This window comes from Hoplias malabaricus, chromosome 6, assembly GCF_029633855.1.
Source record: "Hoplias malabaricus isolate fHopMal1 chromosome 6, fHopMal1.hap1, whole genome shotgun sequence".
Taxonomy (NCBI): Eukaryota; Metazoa; Chordata; class Actinopteri; order Characiformes; family Erythrinidae; genus Hoplias; species Hoplias malabaricus.
Window position 1 is genome coordinate 6,809,895 of NC_089805.1, and position 14,091 is coordinate 6,823,985.

Consider the following 14,091-nt stretch of genomic DNA (forward strand, 5'->3'; position numbering starts at 1 on the left):
CTCATGGTTGAAAACCACTCTTTCCCATCTAAGGGACATAGATGGATGTTGCTGCAGTCTGTAGTAGTTTTAGAAAGTAAGGTATGGGAAAACAATCAAATGTTGTGCTGTTCCTGGATGTGAGGAAGCAAACGGATCATTGCAGCCTTTTCTTCAAATAAATTCATTCATTCATTCATTATCTGTAAGCGTTTATCTAGTTGAGGGTCGGGTGGGTCCAGAGCCTACCTGGAATCATTGGGCGCAAGGCTGGGAACACACCTTGACAGGGCAACACACACACTCACTCATACCTACGGACACTTTTGAGTCGCCAATCCACCTACAAACGTGTTTTTTGACTGTGGGAGAAAACCGGAGCACCCGGAGGAAACCCACACTCCTCACAGACAGTCACCCGGAGGAAACCCATGCAGACACAGGGAGAACACACCACACTCCTCACAGACAGTCACCCGGAGGAAACCCACGCAGACACAGGGAGAACACACCAAATTCCTCACAGACAGTCACCCAGAGAAAACCCAGGCGGACACAGGGAAAACACACCACACTCCTCACAGACAGTCACCTGGAGGAAACCCACGCAGACACAGGGAGAACACACCACACTCCTCACAGACAGTCACCTGGAGGAAACCCACGCAGACACAGGGAGAACACACCACACTCCTCACAGACAGTCACCCGGAGGAAACCCACGCAGACACAGGGAGAACACACCAAATTCCTCACAGACAGTCACCCAGAGAAAACCCAGGCGGACACAGGGAAAACACACCACACTCCTCACAGATAGTCACCTGGAGGAAACCCACGCAGACACAGGGAGAACACACCACACTCCTCACAGACAGTCACCTGGAGGAAACCCACGCAGACACGGGGAGAACACACCACACTCCTCACAGACAGTCACCCGAAGGAAACCCACGCAGACACAGGGAGAACACACCACACTCCTCACAGACAGTCACCCGTAGTAGGAGTCAAGCCCACAACCTCCAGGCCCCTGGAGCTGTGTGACTGCGACACGACCTGCTGCGGCACCGTGAAAAGAAACAGCTGAAGTTAATTTTTTATAATCTTGGTTTCAGTCTGAAATTTCTGCATTACCATTCCAACAATTCTGAGAGGTACAATACGGAGAAGCTTCAGACAAGAGACAGTTTAATTTTAATGATTAGTAGTTGGAATCTGTGCAAATAAAAGTTAATTACTTCATTCATAACATAACACATAACCAGAAATAATAAACGTACATTAGGGAAAAATAAAATTCATAGCTGTAATTGCTTCTCTCGGATAACTGCGCCTCTGCCTGCAGGTGCCTCGTTGGCTTTAATGGACAAAGAGGGTCTTACCGCTCTAAGCTGGGCATGTCTGAAAGGACACCTCCCATTGGTTCGTGCTCTGGTGGAGAGAGGTGCAGCTACCGCTCATGCAGACAAGAGTGGACGCACCCCACTGGACCTCGCTGCTTTCTACGGAGACTCAGAAGTGGTGAGAAGTTTTGTAATCACCGCATGGCCATTTATGTGGTACAATAAACAAGTATCCTTAAAATGTTATGTTTTAAATTGTGTCGTAAATTAGTTGCTAAAATCTAAAATGACTATAATTCTAGATCTGGATTTTGCGGGGGATACCCTATTATTAAGATGATTAGCAAATTATTGTAATCCAGGATAAATCTGCAAATGTTTGTAGGGTAAACAATGTTAGACTTGAAAAAAAATAAACATAAAAATCTCAATATTCAATATTCGGAATGAAATTAGCATAAAACTGAGTGTAAAACTTTGTGTGCTGTTTGTTCAGGTGCAGTATTTGGTGGATCATGGTGCAATGATTGAGCATGTGGACTACAGCGGGATGCGGCCTCTGGACCGAGCAGTGGGCTGCAGAAACACATCAGTAGTGGTGGCACTGCTGAAAAAGGGAGCTAAGATAGGTGAGAGAAAAGTGGACATGTGGAGACAGAGTGAATCTCTAAATGACCTGATCGGCTGGAGATACACTACATAATTTTTGCCCTGAGTCTGGCAGAGTCTGTGCCGTTTGGGTTTAGTTTAACAGATTTTGCAGCAGCTGGAATTGATGGTTGGTGGGGAAATATATCTGTATGTAATCTAGTTCTAGTAGCGATTACTGCTCAGTGAATCAAGGCTGAATGAGTCCAGTCAATAGCCAATGAAGATTTAGAGTCTGTAAACGCAAAAGTGTTTAAATGTGCACTGGACCTCTACAGTTGCACAATTTAAGCTACAACTTGCCTCCAAATTCTTGCTGATGTTTTCAGTGTATTTCTTTTTTGTTTCAAAGCTAATAGTGGCATAAAACATGACAGGAGCAGGTGTTTGTACTTCCTTGTTTCCTTCTTTGGGTACATGGTAAAGTACGCTATATGGACAAAGGTATTAGGACAGGCCTCCTAAACAGCTCACTGAACTCAAGCATGGCACTGTAACAGGATGCCACCATGACAACTAGATAGTTTGTGAAATTACTTGATATTCCATGTTTCACTGAAAAAATGGAAGCATTTAGGAACCACAGCTATTCAGCCACAAAGTGGCAGACCATGTAAAGTTACAGAGAGGAGTCTCCTAGTGCTGAGGCGCACAGTGTGTAAAACTTGCTAACGTTCTTGCAGACTAAATAACTGTAGACCTCTTCCTGCATTAATTTTAGAACAAAATTGTGTGCATCAATTTTCATGGCCAAGCAGCTGCATCCATGTCTCTGAATTCACATATGCTCTTTGGGATGAAGAACCAGAAATTCCCACAGACACACTCCAAAATACATACGTACATATAGTGTATGTGATTTGGGGTAAGTTTGGGTTAATTTAGCAACAAAATAAAAGTTATATAACGTATGGTCTCTTCTATTTTAGTGTGATGAGTATCTTAACATTATAAAGATCTGCAAGAATTAATCAGGAAATCTGTCATTCCAGTAAAGTTACTACTTTAAAACTTGTGTAGTGTCCACAAAAAAATGGCGTTAAAATACTCAGAAAACATCCATTGTTGTGAACAAAGGGGGCAAACCTAAAAAACTTCTCTTCTGGTATATGTTTGCTTTTATACTAACCTTCAACCAAAGCATGTGCTACTACCACATCGGTATTATAAGCTCTGACCTGCCACTGTAGGCATTCATTGCAGAGTGTGGGGTCAATTCATGTTTAGTTCAAAACAAATGCCTCAAAGAAATGTCATTACAAATTACACTGTTGAGTAGTTGTTTATTTTGTCAGTTGAATTGAGCTGTTATTAAATGGACTAACAGTAGAAGTAGAATTTGTTGTTTCCTGTGTTCAGCAGTGTGTAACCACTGCTCCCACCTCACGCCTACACCAAGAGTGACTGGTGTATGAGAGCTGCTGCTAATGCTAACGCTAATGCTAACCTTGCTGCCTGATTCTGTGCCTCTGCTGCTCACAGCTCTTCCTCTCTCATCTCACTCTTCTAATACATCCCTCACTTCATCCCTCTCTCTGTCTCTCTCTTTCTTCCCTGTTTCACTTTATTTTCTCACTCCTCACTCTCTCCCTCCTTTTTCTTTTTCTCTTTCTCTATCTCATACATTATTCTGTTTTCTCACCCTTGCCTATTTTTTGTTTGTTTTTCCTTCTCTCTCTCTCTCTCTCTCTCTGGGCTGATGTGGGGCTCCAACCCAAAAACCCTTCATTCACTGCACTCCTCTGTATCTCTCTTTGTTACTCTCTCTCTCTCTTTCTTGCTCTCTCTCTCTCTCTCTCTCTCTCTCTATCTATCTATCTCTGTCTGCCTGATCCCTCACTCCTCCCCCCTTCTCCGTAAGCAGGATGTCAGACTCTCCCCAGCAGGGCTCGAGGTAACCCCCTCACCTGTGTGTGTGTGTGTGTGTGTGTGCGCGCGCGCGTTTGTGTGTGTGTGTGTGTGTGTGCGCGTGTTTGTGTGTGTGAGTGTGTTTTGGCGTGTGCCCACTTCAGACATCTTTAGCTCCACTCCTCCATTTTCTCTCTGTCTGCTTGCTGTGCTCTCCTTTTGTTTGGTGCCTTTGTAAAAGCTCTTGGATCGAAATGAAAACCACTGTGTTAATAATAACAACACATGTATGGCATGATGTTAGATCCCATTTATGCCAGATAAATGGAGCCCACTGTCTTTTCCTTCTCCATTAGCCCTCATATCTGCATGGGTGCATGTCTGGAAAGCAAACCACTGGATGTGCATGATGCTGCTGGTTTTCCTGCTTACCTCATACAGTTAATGAGACAAGACACGTTTGATGTCTGAAATTTGCTTCTTTATCTTTTTCAACTGAGTTACAAGGCTAATGAAGCTAATGAGTAATGGAATTTTGTACATCGCCAATTAGCAAAGCGCTAAGAGGTACTACACTTGCTTTATATTTCTGAGAAATTGTTAGGTATCTCTTCACTTATGTTGTCAGACACTTTATGGCACACCTTAATCTACACAAACGCTCTGAAATAAGGCGCATAGCAAAAACTATGATAGCAGACTTGAATCCTGAATTTTGTCAAAATGCAGAATGTTGACCGCTTGTACCCAGTATCCTTCCTACTTTTACCATGGTCACTAACACTCAGTTGTTAGGGAAGGGTAGTAAATATTGTAAATATGTAGATAAAATTTATTTTAATAGGTTTAAACAGCTCAACTCAAGAGGTGAATGCTAACTGCCCATTATGTAGCAAATAGGAACCTGGTTAGCATTGGTTGGTTAGCATTGGACTGAAGTAACCAAGGAAGTGATGGGACATCCTGCCCAGCCCAGAAATGTTTTTTAAGCACTTAGCCCCAGATGACTATCGTAAACATGGTTCAAACCGTCATAACCAGTGTGTCCCAATGGCTAAAGTCACTACTCAGGCCATTTTATCTGCAGTTTATCTGTTTTTTTATCGGTTGGCTACATTAAATTTGTAGCTCCAGTGCAAAACCAAAGAAGCAAACTATATTGTGGTTGTCATAACAAAACCCTGTATCTCCCAGATAGTATCAGTCCAGGAAAGGGAAATCATTCTTAAATTTGGATGTTCATTTTGGGAGCACTTTTTTGGACTCCTTCTGTTGGTCTATTGTTCATTACATTTTCACACAGTGACAGGACACAGCTTCTCAAAAAAAATAATTTACAGAAATGGAAAGGTTTTTGTTCTGTCAGCAACTGTATCTTGATGAATCCTTTACAGTTGGAGTTGGGGATAGTGACTGTGTCCATAGACTCATAGACTCCCCACTGTCTGCTTGCAGTTAAACCAGCTGCTGTCCTAATATGGAGATTTAGTGAACCCCATATCAAATCCTGAACTCTCTATAAACTCCAGGTTACTTTTTTCTCTGTCTTTACTGACTCCTGGAACTCTTACCAAGGCACTGCTGAAGATGTGTAACTGCTGTATGTTGGCTGTGATCAGTAATATCAGAGGAGGCTGTAGCCTCAGTGTATTTATTTCGTCAGTGACCTGCAGACATTGTATTATAGAGGTTTATACAGCTGTCTTACTTTCCTGATGACAATTTTAGCGTTTATGTTTGAAACGCATGTTCCAATGGCTTTTCTCTTTGAAGCACTGACTACCTTCCTCTTACTAAGTGCCTAAAATAGTTTGTTTCTTTTGCTGGTCCTTTAGTGTCCATGTGCTTTTAATTTATGTAAAGTTTAACGACCTGATTAAACTTAGCTGCTGCTAGAGGTGGGAAAAACGTGACCGTATTAATATTTTCATTAAGTTCGAGTGAGATTTTGAAAAATATTCATTGTTCATTGTTATGTAATCTTTTTCTTCTAATTTATAAATTATTTTCCAGAAAACAAAATATCATGTATCAGGAAAAAATATCGGGAAAAAAAAGTATTGTGATTTCTTATTGTTTTCCCAATATCGGCCACCCTTACCAACCACTTCAAGCACTTCAAGTTCAATCAGGTGTGTTAATAAAAGAAAAACACAAACTGTGCCACACTGGAGCTATCAGCCTTGAGTTTAATAAGCCCATGGGTGTCTTCAGATACAAGGGCAATTATCAAAAATAGCCCCCAATAAGGGCTGACATGTTTGTTGGGGGTTTGTGTAGTTTTCCTTGTTCCCACGGTGTAAGGGACTTGTGGGTGGACTGCTTTTGTTTGTTGTGTTTCTGACCACACGTCCTGTTGGGCACAGGTCCAGCGACGTGGGCAATGGCCACCTCCAAGCCGGACATCATGATCGTCCTCCTGAGCAAACTGATAGAGGAAGGAGATGGATTCTACAAGGTCAGTTCCTCTTCAAGTGACAGGAGCGCAGGATTTAATGTGTGCTGGGCAGTCATTTCCATCAACAATCAAGCGTTGTTTAACTGTGTGCTTCTGTAACTGTTCAGATAATAAACATTAGCAGTATTTGACAAACTCCAAAACTATATTTTGCCTGAATATTAACAGAAGGGGAAGGTGAAGGAGGCAGCTCAGCGTTATCAGTACGCTCTGAAGAAGTTTCCACGCGAGGGATTTACTGAGGACCTCAAAACCTTCAGAGAACTTAAAGTCTCCCTGCTGCTCAACCTGTCCCGCTGCCGCCGGAAAATGAACGTTAGTCACCATCTTATTCTCTGTCTATCACTCTCTCTCACTCTCACCCCTCTTACTGTCTCTCCCTGTCTCTCTCTCTCTCTCTCTCTCTCTCTCTCTTCCCCCCACCCCACTCTTCAGCTTTGTCTTCTTTGCTTTTATGGATATGCTTGTGAAATGCTGGGGTCTCTGTCACTGTGTGCACATTGTATAGGCCATAAGAAAGAAAATATTATAGAATTAATAGTGTAAGAGTCCGGTCGATGCAGCCAGCCACCAGCAGGGGGCCTGACTGGTGCAGGGACAAAGCTGGAGGTTCCCAGAGTTCCCAGAACCCTCAGCAACAATCAGCACCAACCAGCTTCAGCTGTGCAGGGCGGTATATAAGGCCAGGCTCAAACACAAGCCACTGTCTCGCCTTTTCTAGGAGGGAACGGTAATTGTGTGTACAGCGAAAAGAGAAGTTTATTCAGAAAATAAGTATGAAACAGAGAAAACTCTATACAGAAAGATAAAGGGTTAAAATAAAATAGGTGATAAGGGAAAGATAACATTGGAAAAAAATAATAAAAAATTCACAAAGCACTTCCCTTCCTCCCTAAACCAGCTACAGGTTTCACACACACACACACAAAGTTTTGCACTTGGGTCTGTCACAATCCCCCGTAACATATAGTTTATTATAAGTTTTGGTTAATCGTATTTAGTAATATATTGTATCATTCCTGAGTTACAATAAATAGATGTTAAGAAATGTTAAAGCACTATGCGAAGCTGGAAAACAGCATACAAACAACATACAAAGTCAACACCTTTCCTCTACTTGCATTATCTAAGAAATCCTAGCTCTGGTTTCCTCCCACAGTCCAAAAACACACGTTGGTAGGTGGATTGGCAACTCAAAAGTGTCCGTAGGTGTGAATGTGTGAGTGTGTGTTGCCCTGTGAAGGACTGGCGCCCCCTCCAGGGTGTGTTCCCACCTTGCGCCCAGTGATTCCAGGTAGGCTCTGGACCCACCGCGACCCTGAACTGGATAAGTGCTTACAGATAATGCATGAATGAATGAATAATAAATCCTACTGATTTACCACCACCTTTCTCACTGCAGGTGAGGTTTTAAGAGTTCCGATGAAGGAAATAGAGCTTAGAACTGATTACAAAAAGATGTTTATCATTGTTTTGCTTATATTATTTGTACTGTTACACTGTTGTAGCTCTTAAAACCCGAGCCATCCCTTGTATCATACCTTTCATTACATTTTATTTCAGTACAGCATTTACAAAGCACTCCAAAGTATTTGGAAACATCTGAAGTACACCATCATTTTCCATCCTTCTCATCTCCTTTTTACGTTTGGGTTTTTCAGATCTGCATAAACAAACCTAGTCTGTACTGAGCTTATTTCATTAATTAGTAGTGTTTAAGAATTCTGACGTTGTCCAGCTGTCCCCGTAGAGCATATTGGTGTGTAAGTGTGTGTGTGTGTCTTTTATATGAGTGTGACATTTCCATATTTGTGTGTTAACCTCGTCTTATTTGCACATTTCTGTGTTTAAAATGTGTCTGTCTAATGTATTGTTGTTAACATGTACTCAGAGGCCTTGGCCAGATCATGAGGGGTGTGTGTGTGTGTGTGTGTGTAAGAGAGTATAAAATGAAAATATGGCAATCCAACTGCATTTATTTTAATATTTGATCATTTATTTATTAATTGATTGATTCACAGACTTCACTTGTAGATAGAAGATAAGACACTAGCTGTCAAGAAGCTGTTACAGAGATCAGATATGTGTGTGTGTGTGTGTGTGTGAACATGAGAGAGTGTCTCCATTTTCCTCCATGTATGGCTCTGTGTATGACTGTTGGCCCTGTTGTTGCTTGCAGGACTTTGGCATGGCGGAGGAGTTTGCCTCCAGGGCTCTAGAGTTGAAACCCAAATCCTATGAGGCCTATTACGCACGAGCCCGCGCCAAGCGCAGCAGCAGGTAACCATAGCAACCAACAGGCAGGGCAGCGGGGGCCTAGAACTAACATTGTATAATGCTCTTGTTAAAGGGGTTAAAAACCAAACAAAGACCTGCATCTGCACCTCTGCGGAGGTTACAGTACGGATGAGGAACCTTAGGCTCATTCCCATACATCCACATGTTTTCTGTTCTTTTTTTCTTACCCACATCGTCCACATCTGGTTCTTTTATTTTTATGAGAGACGTTATTTTGATTAGAAGCTACTCCCTGGTGCTCGTTTCGTTTGGGCGCTGTCCTGTTGAGAGGATTAAGTGCTTCGTCTGTGGGTTTGAAAATGCACTCACTACGTAATCATTTTTATACAAGTGTCCTAAGAACAAATGTCTTATTGATTTGTTCGTATTGATCCCCTGGGACACACTGTATCATGTGTAAATCACATGCACATCAGATTTTTGATTAATCTTAAATACTGTAATATGCTTTTCTTAAAAAGAGCCTTCCATTGAATAGAAAACACAACACTAACAAGTGCCCTGTATTTTTTCAGTTAAATATGTCATTTGACCTGGGGTTTTTAAAATATATTGCATACAGATGTATGACATGATTGTTCGCTCTCTCTTTCCTTGTGTAGGCAATTCCACGCAGCCCTGGAGGACCTGAGTGAAGCCATACGCCTCTGCCCCAACAACCGTGAGATCCAGCGCCTGCTGCAGCGTGTGGAGGAAGAGTGTCGCCAAGTCGTTGAGCAACAGGAGCTGGATCCGCCCCCTTCTCCGCCTCACCATGAAAGAGACCCTCCGATGGCCCCACCTCCCCCTCTGGAGCCCCGCCTCTCGGACATGGAGCCCGTTCAGGACCTGTTCGAAGAGGATGAGGATTATCTGGAGCGGGACATGGACGGTCTGCCACTAGGAGTCACTGCTGAGCCTCGCTCCAGTCCCTCAGCCATACCCATGATTCAAAACATCATGCCTCCGTCCCCCAGCCACCAGGACTCTCCTTACCTCAGTGGAGGCTCCTCCATGGGTCAAGCCTTTGACTTACGCCCCACCCCACTCTCTATGTCCTCCCCTACTCGCCAGGGCTATCAGTCCACCTCGCCTTCCCTCTCACCGACCCACCAAAGCTCTCATTACCGCCCGAGCCCGCCTCATACTTCCCCAGCTCATCAAGCCTCTTCCTCCTCCTCTTCCTCTTCCTACCACTTTAGCCCTCCTCCGTCCCCTTTGCGGCGCGGTGGGCCGCAGTACCGCTCCAGCCCCACCTCCACCTCTGAAAACATGGGTTTGTACAGGCCCCAGTCTGCTTCGGCTGCCTGCTCAAGCCGCTTCCAGCAGGACCAGCAGCTTTCTGGACGTCCCAAATCACCCCTCTCCAAAATTAGCAGCCAGCGCTCCTTCCAGGCCGTGCAGCTCCCTCCGCAGCAGCAGCCGCAGGGTCAGTGGCTGCAACCGGCCAAGGCCCAGATCATCCGCACCAACCAGCCAAGCTCATCGGTCCACTCCAGTGCGGTGCTGGGCAGCAGTGCTTACAGCCAAATGGCTCATTCTATGAGCGCACGCTGCCCTGGAGACATGGACGAGCTTGCTGAGGTCTATTCTTCCCCACTGCAGGGGGCGCTGTATCCAAGGGCACTCAGCATGGATCCAAGTGCCATGGAAGAAGAACTTCCACAAAGGCCAACATCTGCATACAGGCCCAGTGCTTCAGGCCTGCGCTATGGCCAGACTCACCAGATCAGTCGCAGCCAGTCCGCAGCCTATTACCCCATATCGCCCCATGAAATGGAGAGGCAGGCGCAACTGGCGTCACCTGAAAACCCTCATGCCCTGAGACGACCGGTTAGTGCCACGAGTGCAGAACCCAGACCGCACCTGCCAACTCCACGCCCACTCATCCACTCTCAAAGCGTGGGCTTGCGCTTCTCCCCCTCCAGTAGCAGCCTGGGCATGGCCGTGGGATCCGCTGCTAATCTAGGCCCTGGCTTCAGGCCTTCAGCATCCGTACAACAAATGGAGATTCCACTGAAACTGGCCTACGAGGCCGGATACTGTGATGCGCCGTCACCCGTTTCCCCGCCCAGTATGGGAGGGGGCGGGACTTATCCGGGCGAAAGTGTGCGATCACGGTCCACTCCCTTTATGGGCATCATAGACAAGACGGCACGGACTCAGCAGTACCTGCAGCAGCCTTCATCCCTGGCTCCCTCCTCCTCCACCCGTGCTTGGGCGGTCTCATCCCTGGACACGGTGGTCAGCAGCCCCGCCACTTCACCCGGCAACACAGGCTATGGGCAGCAGCCCACCTCGCTCGGCCACATTGCTTACTACAACCGCACCAACAACGCCCACAACGGGCATCTGGCCGAGGATGACTACTACACGGCTCGGGACAGGGCGGACAACATGGGACGGGTCAGCCAGGCACCCACTTACCCCGACGTTAAAGTGGCCCGGACACTGCCGGTGGCCCAGGCTTATCAGGACAGCGAGTACCGGCAGGTGGGTCGGGCTGAGCGGCAGGGTCCCACCTCCCCCATCAAACCAAAGAGGCCCTTTGTCGAGTCAAATGTGTGAGGACATGGGGACTGCGTGTTAGTGTAATAGGACATGAGTGCGGAAGCTCACGTATGAACTCCCTCAGAGCTGGACTGGTTAAAGCAGAGGGGGTGGTGTAGTGTAATGTAATCGTTGGGGTCGGGGAAACAGCTCTCCAAAATACCCACAGATTGATGTCATTCCCCAGATGTAAACATCGGTGTGAAGCAAATTAGAACAGAACAGATGTTGCTGAAGAAGCAGCCAGTTTTTCCAGACTGTAAACACTACACATTTTGCAGGTTTGTACTGGATTACGATCTTGGAACTCACTTAAATTACACAAACGCCTCAACCTCCAGGAGGGCTACAGGCACACGTACAAGGCCCAGCATTGTCCCTACACACACTTTCTGCAGTGTAACCATATCCTGAAGCTGAATATATGGACGTTTAAATGTTCAAAGGGAGGTAAATAATGCCAGTGCTGTGAACATATATGCCCTGAACACACAGCAAGGGACTGGGACATACCGGACCTCAGGTGCCTCCGTTCGACTGGCCGACTGCAACTGCTGGACACAGATACCACCACCGGTCCCAATAATATAGATATGACAAACACAAATACCTTTTACATTACTGACATTTTATCAGAACACTCATCTTTGACGGACACGAATGGTAAACATCACAAAACTGAGTGTGTGCTCGAGTGTACAGTGATGAAAACATGATTGTAAGAACTGGAAGGTTTGATTCTGTATCAGGAGTCGTATCAAATGATATCAGTTCCCCAGTCAAATGCCCTGATCCCAGCGGTGGGGAAGAGTCTCAACACACATCTCTCGCTGAATGCTGGTGTATACTCTGGATCACACCAAGGCTCAGTAAGAAATGACTCCCCAGTGTCGTCCACTAAATCATTTACACACTATGTACTCACTACACTCTGTGTCCACAGGTGCCACGTTTTTGATTCTGTAACCTGACCCTGACCCACTCTGACAACAACAGCTCAGTAAACATGTCCAGACACGTCCTGGGCAATGGTGAGCATCGTACCTGCAAGGCTGCAAGTGTGAGTAATGGGATGAGGATTCGGAGGGCCTTTGTGTAACTCGTATAACACATTTCTTGCTCTAAATAGCGCCCCCTAGTGCTCTGTACAGAGAAAACTGAGTAATGAGAGCGAGTCGTCAACCACTTTGAGGGAGTCATTTCAGTCGGAGTCGAGGTGTTATCCACTGTGCTGTCCAATCATTTGCTTCAAACAAGTCCATCCTTGAGGTCACTCCGCATGGCCTCTTCTGTAGATACGGCTGTAAAAGCTTGTCCCTATCAAACTTGTACATAGCTAAAGGAAGAAAAAAAAAAGGAAAAAAAAAGCAGTAATATTTATCATTTTAACTTATGTTTGTACAAAAAGGATATACATATTTTATTTTGCTTTTGATCCTCCTGTTGTGGTTTTTCAGTGTGCTTCTCGCTCCTGATGAGTCAGTAATGTGAAGGTTTTTTTTATTTTTTATTGTTTGAAGGGCATTTTTTTATTCGAAAAGGGTTTTGAGCTTTGACAAAAATGTAAACTTGGAAACACATGCTGTGACTTTGGAATTCATTGGACCTCTTCTTCAAGGAGGTCATAACATTCAGGACATTGACCTTCCCTCTGGACACAGCCTTCCTGCTCAGTGTTTCTCATCTCAGAAGGTTCTTGAAATAAATATCATTGTTTTCACTCATTATTTTACAACTTTCGAATGCTCATAGGAGTTTTAGTAAGACGCCACTACTTATCGACTCTGTCCCTTTTAATCGCCTCAGTATCTTATTTCTAAAGGGTTCACTAACTCTTCTGAGAAAAAACAGGTGAATATTTATTACAGATTTCCACCATTTTGATTCACAGTGGCTCTGACCATTAGCCAAACGCTGTCCAGTACCATCACCGTTTGCCCAGGTCTGCACTGACTGGGCATTTAGGAACCCATCCAACTAGAACTCATGGAATTTACCTTCCTCTGAATTTGCCAATTACTGTCAACTGCTGTGGAAAAAGGACGGGACTTTTCTGTGGTTGAATCCTGCTCACTGTAGAAGACATGGCTTTTTGAAGACTTGTTTCTTTTTGTATGGCTGACATGTAAATGACTGTAAATACTGTGCTTAATTAGAGTGCATGCTCTCTGCTGGTTCATACATGGATGTATGAGTGTGTGTGAGTGGTTTATCAATACATAGCGCGGAGAAACCTTTTTCCTATTCCCACTTTTTTTGTCAGAAATAACAAACCGATGTTTTTGTTTTCATTTTTCTATTGTTTCTTTTGATTTTGATTGTTTTCTCTTGTGCTTACTAACAGCAGAATTCACTGTAAATGATCCGAGCGGAGTTTTATGGACAGCGAAGCCAACATGAATGCATTTTTAATCCTGTTAATGATTGTAAACTGTACAATCAACTGTATGTATGAGGAAAATAATGTACTAATTTAAAAACGATTACCAGTACAAAGAACCTCGCGCTGAAATCCTGTTTGGCTGTGTGTGTGTGTCTTGTTTTTTTCAGGGTTGTGTTTAAACTCTATTGGAAACAACTGGGTATTGCACAACCATTTGGGTTAAAGGGGAATTCTACTGATTTTTCTAAATATTTGTATAATTCATTTATTGAGGAGTACAAATCAATCTTTATGTGAACTGGTTCATTCATTCATTGTCTGTAAGCGCTTATCCAGTTCAGGGTCGTGGTGGGTGCAGAGCCTACCTGGAATCATTGGGTGCAAGGTGGGAATACACCCTGGAGGGGGCGCCAGTCCTTCACAGGGCAACACAGACACACACACATTCACTCACACCTGCAGACACTTTTTGAGTCACCAATCCACCTACCAACGTGTGTTTTTGGACTGTGTGAGGAAACCAGAGCACCCGGAGGAAACCCACGCAGACACAGGGAGAACACACCACACTCCTCACAGACAGTCACCCGGAAGAAACCCAC

At 44.7% G+C, this 14,091-nt stretch overlaps 1 protein-coding gene across 1 annotated transcript in view; it reads left to right on the plus strand.

The window, feature by feature from the left end:
- LOC136699306 (protein TANC2-like) overlaps positions 1-13,683 on the plus strand; it is a 23,418-nt gene extending 9,735 nt beyond the window's left edge. The window contains exons 14-19 of the mRNA XM_066673913.1: positions 1,328-1,503; positions 1,822-1,954; positions 6,188-6,279; positions 6,448-6,594; positions 8,459-8,559; positions 9,180-13,683. Of these exons, the coding sequence (XP_066530010.1) occupies positions 1,328-1,503; positions 1,822-1,954; positions 6,188-6,279; positions 6,448-6,594; positions 8,459-8,559; positions 9,180-11,124 (2,594 nt within the window). The 3' untranslated portion in view covers positions 11,125-13,683. The remainder of the gene's footprint in view (positions 1-1,327; positions 1,504-1,821; positions 1,955-6,187; positions 6,280-6,447; positions 6,595-8,458; positions 8,560-9,179) is intronic.
- Positions 13,684-14,091: the final 408 nt, after the last annotated feature.